The sequence below is a fragment of the Sorex araneus genome, chromosome X, assembly GCF_027595985.1.
Source record: "Sorex araneus isolate mSorAra2 chromosome X, mSorAra2.pri, whole genome shotgun sequence".
Classification (NCBI taxonomy): domain Eukaryota; kingdom Metazoa; phylum Chordata; class Mammalia; order Eulipotyphla; family Soricidae; genus Sorex; species Sorex araneus.
Genome location: NC_073313.1, coordinates 363,189,128 through 363,202,038, shown reverse-complemented (window position 1 = coordinate 363,202,038; position 12,911 = coordinate 363,189,128). Strand labels below are relative to the sequence as shown.

Here is a 12,911-nt window from a genome sequence, read left to right as displayed (position 1 = left end):
TCTGACCCCTCAATTTAAAAACTATCACTTAACCTCATAGTTTCCTATGCAAAAGGAATTTGTAAACAATCACTGGCAAACTCACGGAGACTCATTTTGTGGTCCTGGCCACCCTGGAGAGTGGGTGGTCAGTGGGTCTCCTAAACAGTGCTCAGGGGAGTGACTCCCGGGGATTCACCCAGCCATTCTGGCTGGACTACTCAAGGCTGGAAGCTGAAGATGTAGAGATAGCCAGTGCAACTCTGGTGGGGCTGGGAACCTCCAGGACTTGGGGGCTCATCTGGCACTGGGGACAGACTAGTGCTGACTCATATCCTAGTATTTTCATTTTCAAGTCATCAGACTACAAACTCAAATGTATTGACCAGAACGTCAATAGTAACTCAGGAGGTACCCGATGACACTGGCAGTCCTCTTTATGGTAACTATCAGCTCTAACAAAGTTCTAGTGACACACACGATGCAGCAAATGTCTTGTCTGAACGGGTCCACAAGTTGATTTTTTGAAAGATGACATACAGCAGACTTATCAAAACCTCAGTTCTCACTACATGGGCTTGCAACCAAGCAGGCTCCAATGTCTTGTAAGGAAGCAGCATTTCAGGTCAAGGAATACAGTCCTGAATTTGTTGCTGCACTTTCATTTGTACTAAAAGATTGAGAAGCACTGTATAGAAGTAAATGAATCTGAAAATGTCTTTTGTAAAATTCTACTGCTAAGTATAAAGTGGTGACTTATTACTCAAAGTAATTAAAAGGCAGAAACGACTCTCTTACACCATGAATATATATGACCTAGGTATCTAAAAGTAATTTCCAATTTAAGCGCTGAGAATTCTGTTTAAAGTTCCCAGAATTTTCTGATGCCTAGTTACAAATAGGCTATTAACAAAAAACACATCCCAAAGCAAGTGAAAACATAATAGCAAAAGTTAGGATTAATGCTACATGTAAATATGCATTTTTAGCTGCCTTTTAGAATGAAGTAGAGAATGAGGAAACATAATCTTCCATGGAACATGGGACAATAACCATTTTCCTGTCAACATTTTTTAGTAAGTTCATATAAGCTTTCACCATTCCAGCACACAAGTTTTCAGGATTCATCTAGTTTCAGCTGATTTCTACTTAAGTTATACAATGTATGGCTTCAAAGTCCTTAAGAATAAAAATTAAGGAGCAGAGCAGTAGTATAGCTATAGGATGCTTGCCATGCATGTGGCTGACCCAGATTCAACACCTGGCACCACACGAACCCTGAGTGCAGAACCAGGAATAAGCCCTGAGCACACTGGGTATGCCCCCAAAAAAACAAAGCTAAAAAAGCAAAGGGAAATGAAAATGAAATCATTTTTTCATCTACCATCCATCACAAGTACTGCTTTCATCATTAACGTTGTTTGTCCCTCCCAATCCATTGTCACTTTTGAAGTGTTCTTTCCAGAACAGACTTGTAACGGGAGTCTTTGCAAGTTTCCAAAGTCACCAAGTAATATGTAGTAAAATGAACAAAAGGACACATTCAATGACCCAGAAAAACTGATTTTCCCAATACATAAAATCCAGAATGTGAGAACCTTCTAAAGGGCTAATGGGACTTATCCAGAAACTAAAGTGCAAGATACAGAAGAGGAATATCCACCAAATTGAGTGGGAATTTTGCTGCGATGCTGTTCTTAAGAATGCAAAAACAAAGACTGGAAGTCTGTACAACCAGGCAGTCAATGAAAAAGCTTTTTGGTGGGCCAGAGCAACAGCACAGTGGGTGGGGCACTTGCCTGCTGCAATCCCCCGTACCCTATATGGTCCCCGGAGCACGGCCAGGTTTAATTCCTCAGAGCAGAGCCAGGAGTAAACGCAGAGCACCAGCGGATATGCCCACACCAAGAAAGGTGCTTTTGGTGCCACAGCTGGCAGTGCTTGGGGACCATGCGCCAGGACTACACCTGCCCCCTCCCCACAGGCAGAGCACGCACTCAGCCCCCAGCGCGCCCTGGGGGCCAGGAGGCAGAGGTATCCACACGCTGGGCGCCGGGCGTATGCGTCACCTCCTGACTCTCCCCTCCTTCCCAGAAAGCTGGCAGTTTTAAATAATTACAACTGTTGACTCTTTGGGGGATGACAAGGGGTTGGGGTTGGTTTTGCACATTTTTGTTCATTCGAGGGCGCTGAGGACCCACACGGAACCAGAATGGACTCCTGCAGACATGCACTCCTGCTCACCGGGCCACCTCCCTGCCCCGGTGGGTTTCTGGATGGGGAGCATGTTCTTAGAGTTGAACAGGGACATGTTTATAGATGCAACGGTGAGTCCACTTCGCTCTAAATGAGGAGGCCCATGGGGGAGGCAGACCAAATAGTATCAGAGCTTGGTCACTGTAGACAATTTCTGTAACTGGATGATGAGTTCATGGTGACATACTATTACTCAACATTCTGAAATGGTCCCTAATAAAAAGCAAAACTGGGGAGGTGGGTACCAGGAGAAGTAGCTTAGTGGCACAGCACTTAGTTGCCCTGCATGCCTGAGTTCCCAAGTTTACTCCCCAGGACCTCAATAAATAAAAAAGGCTGAATTCTAGTTCAGCAATAGAGCCTATAAAAAGCCTTGCAGCCAAAACAAACAAAAATATAAAAACGGAATCATTTGTACCTGTGAGGAAAGTTTCAAAGTATACTTAAGTAGACAAACAATGGCAGATAAGTTAAAAAAAAAAAAAAAGTCAGATAGGGTCAGGGAGACCAAAGCTCCATGCTTGGCAGGACAGTGGCCCGGGTTTGATTCCTGGCACCTGGTCCTCCAGACACATCAGGGCACCCCTGAGCAAGGGGCCAGGACTAGCCCTGGGTGCCACCGAGTCTGAAAACGAAACAAAGCACCAACTGCTTTCTGTTGCCTACTTTTCAATGAATCCTTGTCTAGGTTTATATACCATGTTAGACTAAAATTGACTTTCCAGAACATATTCAATCAAAAATTATTTTAATCTGTTACATTCTCAGACCTGTTAGTTTCAATTCAGACTAAAATATAAGACATTTGCACCTGGATTAAAATATAAATCAGACACACTACTACTTATAGGTTACATATCAAATTTATGACTACATTAAGTGACACAATATCCCTAGGGGTCACTGAAAATAAATGCATTTAACAACGTAAACTGCTTTACTCTCATCAGGCAGTTCTCAAACCCAACCTTCTTACCACTGTTTTTTCTATAGATCATGTCAAATTCTGACTTAAAAGGGCGGAATTATATTCATCTGTACAAGCAGTCGCCAACGTACAAACACAAAAGTCATTAACAAAGGCCACTTTTTAAACAGTTTCTAGTACTTTTACCTCTAATTGCTTCATAACATAACCCCCAACCCTCCTGAGTTTTTCCACCAAACCTCCTACCCATTGCCAAGGTTCCACCTCACTGCCCCCTCTCACGGCCAGGGGGAAATAAGTTTCTGGAATCCAGAGTAAAAACTCAGGAACGCATTTTCCTACAGAAAAAAATATAAATTGTGATCTAGAATGCGGAGTATTAAATAATTCAGCTACATTATGTTATAAAGGCTTTTGTGAACTAAAGCCTAAGAACCTAGTAACAATTCGAAACAGTATTTCTATGAGAAAATGCATTCCAGGTTCAAAATCACTCAATGCAATCCCTTTGTAGGTTGGCGACTCTGTGGAAGGGCCGCCAAGTAACAAATTGGACTACATGCAAAGTATTAAATTTGGAACAGATAAATGACTACCCCCTCTGAATATGCTATGTCAATAACCTTAAAAAAATTAGTCATTTCAATTCATTAAAAAAACAAAAAGGCCGGGATACTTACATTTAGCATTTCGAAGTCATTACTCTCTAAACCCTGCGCAAGAAGAACTGGGAAACTGTTCGTCTGCAGGAGGTCGCCCTTCTCTCGTTTTGTATCGATATCCAGTGCTCCCAGGCGCTCCTCAATGCTAACCTACAGAACAAAAACGGCCTGGTATTGTTAAGCAGGCTAAAACTCTAGGCAAATTACTGTCAGCTTCTCTAGCTCAGGAGGCTAAAACCATGCACGGATTCCCACTTTAACTCTGAAAAACACAAACATGCTCTTCTTAAGCCAACAGAATCTCATTTGTGTAAGACCAATGGTTGGGGACAGACATCACACCTGCAGTGCAAGTTTCCCAGAAATCAACTGCCCAAGGAAACCAACACGTGCAGATGTGGGGCTGGAGCAACACTCCAGCGGGGAGGGAGCTTGCCTTGCACGCGGCCAGTCCAGGTTCAATCCCCAGCACCCCATATGGGCCCCAAAGCCCACCTGAAGTGAACCCTGAATGCAGAGCCAGAAGTAAACCCTAAGGACTGCTGAGCACGGCCCCCAAACAGGAGAAATATGTGCAAATGTTATTTATAATCCCCCTATGTGGGGTGGGGGGAACTCCCTCTATATGAACTCATAAAAATTCAAACCCCAGGCCCAACAGAGAGCTGCATGCCAGACAGCCCGCCTAGCAGCAGGGGTCACTCCCGTCAGAGAGCCAGGAAACGCCCGACACCTCACTCCCCAAGCCCGCCACACCTGACATCTAATTACTAAAGCATGGAAGACATTATCACAGAAGGTTCCCCATCGATATTCTAGATGTGCAAAGGGAGACCACTGTTATCAAATGCGCAAAAAGACACCATGTATGTTCCCCAACTTACAAAAACTGCACAGTTACTCCTCTGAGTGTCAGGCAGTTACAACGATGGTCTCCTTTCTACTTTATTTTTAAAGAAACTGATCCAGAATTTTATTGTTAATACCACAAATAACAGACTACATGCAAAAGGCATTGCACTAATTATTATCTGAGGTACTTTAAGTCTTCTTTATAACCCCGAAAGGTAGATTTTCCTTTAAAAATTTTTGACTCACCTGTGAGATACAGTTATAAAGTTGTTTGTGACTGAGTTTTAATCATACAAGGTCCCAACACCCACCCCTTCACCAGGATACATTTCCCACCACCAACTTCCCCAGTTTCCCTCCATTCCCCCCCAACCAAGCCTGCCTCTAGGCAGACACTTCTCTCTCTTTTTTCCTTTTTAGGCACTGTTGTTTGCAATACTGCCACTGAAAGGGTACCATGCATGTCAATTTACCTCTTTTTAGCACTCAGTTCTGATCCAGAGGGAGCATTTCCAACTATCATTGTCACAATGGTCCCTTTTCTGTCCTAACTGCATTGTCCCAACTCCTACACAGAGGGACATTTAACAGGCAAAAAATCAAAAATCCAGTATCTAGGGGCTGGAGTGATAGCACAGCGGGTAGGGTGTTTGCCTTGCATGCGGCCAACCCAGGTTTGATTCCCAACATCCCATATAGTCAGTCCTCCTAGCACCGCCAGGAGTTAATTCCTGAGTGCAGAGCCAGGAGTAAACCCTGTGCGTCGCCGGGTGTGATGCCAAAAAGAAAACAATTTTTAAAAAATCAAGTATCTAGACCAATAGTACATTTACCTTGCACACAGCTGACCTGGTTCGATTCTTCCATCCCTCTCAGAGAGCCCAGCAAGCTAAGGAGAGAATCCCGCCCCCAGGGCAAGAGCCTTGGCAAGCTCCCCACAGCGTATTCAATATGCCAAAAACATATTGAAGTCTCACAATGGAGACGTTACTGGTGCCCGTTCGAACCAATCGATGAACAATGGGATGACAGTGCTACAGTGCAGACCAGGGATGTGGCTCAGCAGTAAAGCATACGCCTCCCATGATGGACCCCGATTCAATTCCTGGCACAGCGAAAATTGAGAAAGAAAGAAAGAAAGTAGGCCTGTAGAGACTGTAGGGGCTAAGGTGCTTCCTGCTTGAGCTGAGTCCTCGCACCCCGGAGCAGTCAGAAATAGTTCCTGCGCACTGCAGATGTGGCCCTAAGAGTTCCCCCCAAAAAAATCTCCCTCCATCCCAACAAATATAATGACCTTTGGGTAATGAAAGTTCAATTACTCAAGAATGACGGATGTGAGGGGGCTGGAGTGATAGCACAGCGGGTAGGGCATTTGCCTTGCACATGGCCGACCCGGGTTCAATTCCCAGCATTCCATACGGTCCTCCGAGCACCTGAGTGTAGAGCCAGGAGTAACCCCTGTGCATCGCCAGGTATGGCCCGAAAAGTAAAAAGAAAAAAGAAAAAGAAAAAGAAAAAGAATAATGGATGTGAACTGAGGATAATATTCAAACACAATTTCTGGACTCTGAAAAAAAGTTAGTAAATCCTGAAGAGGTTATAATAAGCAGGACCACTTCTAAAGACGTACCACCATCTAACCAGCCAGGGCCGCTCAGACAGCCAAGAGAAGAGGCATCACTGGAACTCAGCAACAAGCGAAACCCAATGGAAGTCATCACAGCAAGACCTGGCTTCATTAACCCACGTTATCCAGCTAATGATTAACAAATGACCAAAACTCAGTGACAAAGTTGTTAGTTGTTTTTTTTTTTTGAGCCACACCCAGTTGTGCTTAGGGCTCACTCCTGGCTGTGCTCAGGGGACCACAAAGAATGCCAAAGATGGCAGCCGTGTCTGCCTTGTGCCAGGCAAGCGCCCTCCCCACTGTACCCTCTCGGTCCCTGGACACATAGTTTACAAAGGCCACAATCTGACATTTTGCGTCAGACGTTGGTGGACACTGAGATGAAAATTAACAACTGAAGTGCAATATGTTTCCAAGTTTCTACTAGACACACTTGTAATAGATTTCACACAGAGTGATTGACTTACCTCCTTTTCCCCTAACTTCCTCTTACTCTCGACTTCCTCAGTCTGTGAAGGAGCAGGCTTAATGGCAGCTCGGTGACCAGGTATCCCAGGGACGAGAACCTTCGCTTCAGAATTCATCACCGGTGTTCTCACCTATGTTGAAAGAAGAATAGCAAGAGTATGACAAAGGACAGCACGCCTTGGGTCTTACAGGACATTTTCAGTGAAGAAATGACAAGGTTTTCTACTGAAGAATTCAACATAACTAATATGGCATAAATTAAAAACTAATCCTTGAGGGAAAGAAATTTTGCTAAAACATCCTTAAAAACAAATTTTATTTTTAATCAGAATAAAACCATGGGGCAAGAGCGATAGCACAGCGGTATGTCGCTTGTCTTGTACACGGCTGGCCATTCCCAGCATCCCATACGGTCCCTGAGCCCTCGGGAGTGATCTCCCAGTGCAGAGCCGGGAGTCAGCCCTGAGCAACACCAAGTGTGGCCCAAGAACAACAAAAAATTATAACAAGTGCTAACAAAATCTACAGATAACACAAAGACACTAATTCTGAGATGTTTGAGTGAAGTTGCATGTTTCACAATAATCTTTGCCAGACATGCTCAGACAGCCAAGAGAAAAGTGTCATCTCTGATACTCAGCCAGAAGCGAAACCATATGGACATCATCACTGCACGTCATGGCTTTCCTTTTTGCATGCAACTGCTAAACATTTAGCTACATGTAGGGGGCACACCGTATTCGAACAAAGCAACACAATGTGCGTTGAACCAGCCACATCAGATGAAATAAGACATATTTCATCTGATCAATAACATAAATAAGTCTGTTTTGTAAACACAAACTTTAAAATCAGAGGTATTTCCTACCAATCCATACACACACCCTTTGCTAGATGAGGTGGGGAGGGGGCAATAAATTATTAAATTACAGGCCTTCAACTTCTAGTCAGTCATTAACTTAAATAAAACAAGGCATCACAATCTTAGTATTTAAAGCATATTTAAAGCATTTAAACCCATAAATTTATTTTTAAAAAAATATAAAGAGGATGTCAAACTTCTCCATAATCACTCACCTTTGTTATCGCTGTCTCTACTTTGGGGGCCCAGCAGTTTGACATCTCTCGTATTAAACACATATGAGGTTCTTTGGAATTTAAAGCCTGTAAACAGATTTTTAAAAGTACATGGGAAGGGGGAAGTTTCAAACAAAGCAATCGAGACTAAGAATGAGTAACAAACGTTTGCGGGTTTTTTTTTTTAATAAACGTTTGCGTTTTTGTAAAAACACAGTAATATATGAAAAGCTCCTGCATATCCAGGTCCAGAATATATGTTACCCAACTGCTCGTAAACCAATCGCCAACAGGGGCAGCGTCAGAGGCAGCGTGCTTGCGGATAGCAAAGAGACGCATCCTGCCAATGCCACGCTTTTGCTCTTTCTCAGATGAAAACATGACCACGTGCAAACTTCAAGGAGGAGGACGGCTCCAGGGGCTGAGCGCTCTGGCACTCAGGAGGCCTGGGCTTGGTGCACACACTGCAATGTCCCCTGAGCACTGAACTGGGAGTAGCTGAAGCACCTGGGGCTGCGCCCAAAACAAGCAAGCCGAAACAAAAAAGTGGTTCAGCAGTAGAGCCCATACCTCCATGTGTGAGGGTCTGGTTTGATCCTTGGCACCTTCAGCACATGTATGTATATGTTGTCTCTCCCCCCCTTCCCCTTTTCCTCTCTTTCTCTCTCTCTCCCCTTCTTACCCACCCTCCTTTCTCTCTCAGGGTAAGATCTAATACAAAAAAAAAATTCCCCAAAGAAATGTCTCTAATCAAAAATATCAGTCCACAAATCAATACAATTTAATTTTCAAATTTAAAAATTAAAAATTTAGTAGGCACTATTACTAAGCTCTCTTTAAGTAAGATGTCTTCTCACGATTGGGCAGAGTTCACCACATTTGCCAAAACGGGAGCCACCAGAGACATGTGGTCCCAAGCAGGTGAACTAACAAAGCAACAGGCCTCATGGAACGGAGTCCTTTTCCTTGTTACAAATGGCAGGGGCTGGCAGTAACCTTGGACCTAGCAAGTCACAACACCATACACTTCTAACGTCATGCCTATGCCAAAGGTATGAAAACCAGTAATTGTAATCTTACTGCATATATTACAGTATAAACATAGCCATACATATTCTGGAAACAAAAAAAAAAAGGAAACATTCATGCCACTTGCTTTCTAATTGAAGCCACAGTATCACTAAGGTTTAGTAGCTAAAAGGTCATCTTTAGTCTGAAGATGCCTAAATATATCAGATCTCAGACATAATATTTAAAAAAAAAAAAAGGAGCCAGCTTTAAATGGTTTCAGGCATTGACATGGAATTTGGGGGGCTGGTGTGCATTCTTTACATGAGAGACCCTCAGACTGGATCCTGGTACTACAATGGGTCCCCTGAACACAGGGCTGGAAGCAGCTTTCTGAGTCACCCAAAAGCAAACAAAAAGTTAATTCTGATGCACGAAGTAAAATTATTATTGAGTTTGCACAAATTAAAAGTACACAGTGCAACAGAAAGAGCATGAAGGGAAACAATTTCGTTAGAATAAGCAAACCCAATCCAACTTTTAAAAGTGCTTTCCCCCAGCAACAATGACGCCAAGTTGCTTTTACTAGAGTAGCAGCTACGTACCACTCTTTCAATGACAGGCTGAAACCAATTGCCATAAACAAGTAACAATGACATTTTGTCTGCGCAAAATCCAGCTGCTAGAATAGGGATGGGTTTTGGTGTTGATTTCTTGCCTTTCCCAGGTGTTGCTACTTGAATTGTGCAGTTTGAAGTCAAAGGTTTTTTGCAGTATCTAGAAATGGAAAGAAAGAAAAATCAGAAATTTGAAGCATCTCATAATTACTTGAGGTTGGCGGCCAGTCACGAAATAGCAGCCTTCCTATGACTTCCAAGCAACCAGCAGGGGCAACAGCGCAGCGGAGAGGGTGTTTGATTTATGTGTGGCTGAACTGGGTTCGATCCCTGGCATTCCAAATGGTCCCCTGAGCCTGCCAGGAGTAATTCCTGAGTGTGACCCAAGACCAGGGTCCCCAGAGTACTACTACTCCCATCAAGGCTTTATCCCACCCCATGCCCACCCAACGGCACCCAAAAGGAGAGAAAGCTCAAGGGCTGGAGCACACACTCGGCTCGTAGGAGCCCGGGGTTGGATCTGGGGCACCATGTGGCCCCCTCACACACTATTTGGAGAAAGCCGCCAAGCACCAACAGGTGTGTCCCCCAAATATAATAAAATCGACAGTGTACTCATGTATTATACTCAATAGAATCCTGCTGGGCTGTTTATCCTGTCCTTTAGCACCGAACGGATGTGGAAGCGTTGCGCTAATTCAACAAATCAGTGAAAGACAAAAAGCCAGCAACGGACAGTCACCGCCTAGGCTGGTATAAGCGATGGTGGCTGCCGGAGAGAAGAGAAGGGAGATGGGGGAATAAACAGAAATGTCCTTTCGCAGTCACATACAACAGGGGAAACTTTGGTAGTAAAAAGCAGCGACCGTTACAGACACACAGATATGTGTGGAATGTGAATGAAACTAAAGCCCTTAAACTATTGCTATTTTAAACCAATGATAAGTCAATGGGGGAAAAAAAAAACCTATCTTAAGATTGTCTTCCCTTCTATCTCCCACAGGGGACAGAAGAAAGCCCCAGCTCTTTTGGCTTTAGGATTTTGTTTGGCTTTTTTTGCCACACCTAGAGGTAGTCAGAGCTTACTCCCGGCCCTGTGCTCAATCGCTCCTAGAGGGACTCCGGTACCAGAGATAAAAGCCAGGTCAGACACATGCAAGGCAAGCACGTGCATAGCAGCACTCACTGTTCTATGGCTCCAGCCCCCCAAACACCCTTTATTTTTCAATCATTATTATTATTTTGGGGGTCATCCCTCAGGGGTAACTAGTAATTCAAGGGCTATTCCTGTTTCTATGTCCAAGAGTGGCTATCGAAGGAGAATACGGGGATTCAAGTCAGGGCTGGTGACAGGCAGGCACCAACCTGCTGCACCACGTCTCCGCCCACAGCGAAGCACGCTCTCAAGGGCTCTCTCCCAACCTGAACCTCAGCCCAAAGGGCGCTGGACAGGTCCCTATTCTACTCTCCCCCCCCTCGCCAGTCGTCCCCGATGACTGAAGTGTGCTCCTCAATCTGTACTGACACTTGGAAGAAGTTCCTCCTGCCTTCCCCTCTGAAACCTTTAGAACTGTCACCGCCCCATGCCACGCTGCCATCGCAATGATCTGTGGGCCACTCCCCCAAGCTGCTCCAGGGTCCCGCGGCAGGCTCACTCTCCACGCCCATGTTCCCCGTAACCTGGACCCAGCTGACTTGCCTGTGTGTTTCCTTGCTGGCTGATTTCCACTCTGGAGAAGCTGCATGCTCTCTGGAACACATATTTCTCCTCTCACATCTTTCTTAACAAGTTTCGTTCAATAAAAACTACCCTGCTTTACTTACGGGGGAAAAACCCTGCAGTGGCTCACTGCCGTTCTGCCCAACATAACGGTTGGGAGGTGCTGGCTCTCGCTGCCACACCCAGCGGGCATGCTGGCGGCCCTCGAGCACCACCGTCTCTCCAGCCCCTAGGCTGCTGCCTCCGAGGCTCCTCCCTACCCCGGGCAGGGTCTTGTCTCGCAGTCTCCTGCCTCACCACTCTACTCCTGAGTCTAGTCTTGGCTGTGGACCTTACTCCGGGTCAGTAAGTTAACAAAGGACGTAAAAGAAATACTTAGGCATCTAAAACTATGTCACTATTGAAAGAAACGGAATGAGAAAATATTCCATGCTCATGGATGGGAATAGCCATCATGACCACTGCCTAAAGCATTAAACTGGTTCAGTGAAACCCCCATCACAATCCCAACAACAGGGGCTGAAGCGATAGCATGCAGGTAGGGCATCTCCCCTGTACTCAACCGGCCCGACATCCCATATGGTCCCAAGCACTGCCAGGAGTAAACCCTGAGCATTGCCACATGTAGCCCCCCGGCTTCCCCAAAAACGGAAACAAAACTCCAAAAACATTCTTCAGTGACTTAGAACAAATTCTACTAAAATTTGTATGAAATTCTTACAACTACCAAAATAGCCAAGCAATTCCAAGAAAAGATAGGAGGTGTAAACTGACTTTGATTATACTATACATAGATTTCAAAATTATGTGGTGTGAAAGCCTCTCAGGGCAACGGAATGGAGTCAGAGCCCTGAGACAACATGAGATTTATGCATCTGTAACAGAGGAGCAAGGAAAACCTCTTCAACAAAGGGCGTCAGGAAAATGAGATGGTCACAGGCAAAGGAGTAGAGCTAGATCTGTATTTCACACAAGTTAATCAAAAGTGAATTTAAAAACCTCAAGATTAGACCATAAAATAGTGCTTCTGGAAACTCTCCAGGATACGGACCTCAGAAGTGTCTCTGATGATTTGACACCACCGATGAAAGTTACAAAAAAGATAAAGGGGAGATCAGACTAAATCTGCATAGCAATAGAAACTTTAAAACGTAGCCAAGTATTTTAAAACCACCCTCCAATCATCTCTCTTCGCCAGACGTGCTCAGACAGCCAAGAGAAAGGTGTCATCTCTGAGCCTCAGCCAGAAGCGAAACCGTATGGACATCATCACTGCACGTCATGGCTTTCCCTTCCTCACTAACATGCCACCTATAGGTGGACTTTGATCCCTTTGATCCTACATGCGCTTTCACACAGGTTTCCACTGAAATAAACTGTGTGTGTGTGGGGGGGGGGGGGGGGGGGCAAGGCGTGGCCCTGCACGGAGCCCACACTGGTTCAATCCCCAGACACGGACCCTGAGCAGCAGTGAGAACAAGCCCCAAACAGAGCCAATAGTTTCCAGTTCCACTAGGTGTGACCCTAAAAACCCTAAATAACAAAATAAAATATATGGGGAAGAGGGGGACACTGGGGACATTGGTAGTAGAAAATGTACACTGGTGGAAAAATGGGTGTTCAATCATGGTTGTATGACTGAAACTCAAACATGAAAGCTTTATAAGTGTGGCTCACGGTGATTCAGTTAAAAAAAAAAAAAAGAATGGAACTGGAA

General features: G+C 44.7%; 1 protein-coding gene and 3 non-coding genes across 4 annotated transcripts in view; all 4 read right to left on the bottom strand.

Moving 5' to 3' along the window:
- Window positions 1-12,911, bottom strand: part of WDR43 (WD repeat domain 43) — a 44,583-nt gene that overhangs the window by 12,580 nt on the left and 19,092 nt on the right. Inside the window, exons 8-11 of the mRNA XM_055122863.1 lie at window positions 9,463-9,634; window positions 7,850-7,936; window positions 6,772-6,903; window positions 3,844-3,975 (exon numbers count right to left, since the gene is read on the bottom strand). Coding sequence (XP_054978838.1) covers window positions 3,844-3,975; window positions 6,772-6,903; window positions 7,850-7,936; window positions 9,463-9,634 — 523 coding nt within the window. The remainder of the gene's footprint in view (window positions 1-3,843; window positions 3,976-6,771; window positions 6,904-7,849; window positions 7,937-9,462; window positions 9,635-12,911) is intronic.
- On the bottom strand, window positions 6,328-6,403 carry LOC129400667 (small nucleolar RNA SNORD53/SNORD92). Its single transcript, XR_008627856.1, has one exon. It is a non-coding gene; the product is annotated as a small nucleolar RNA SNORD53/SNORD92 (small nucleolar RNA).
- On the bottom strand, window positions 7,370-7,447 carry LOC129400664 (small nucleolar RNA SNORD53/SNORD92). The gene has a single exon (XR_008627853.1). It is a non-coding gene; the product is annotated as a small nucleolar RNA SNORD53/SNORD92 (small nucleolar RNA).
- LOC129400666 (small nucleolar RNA SNORD53/SNORD92) lies at window positions 12,395-12,472 on the bottom strand. The gene has a single exon (XR_008627855.1). It is a non-coding gene; the product is annotated as a small nucleolar RNA SNORD53/SNORD92 (small nucleolar RNA).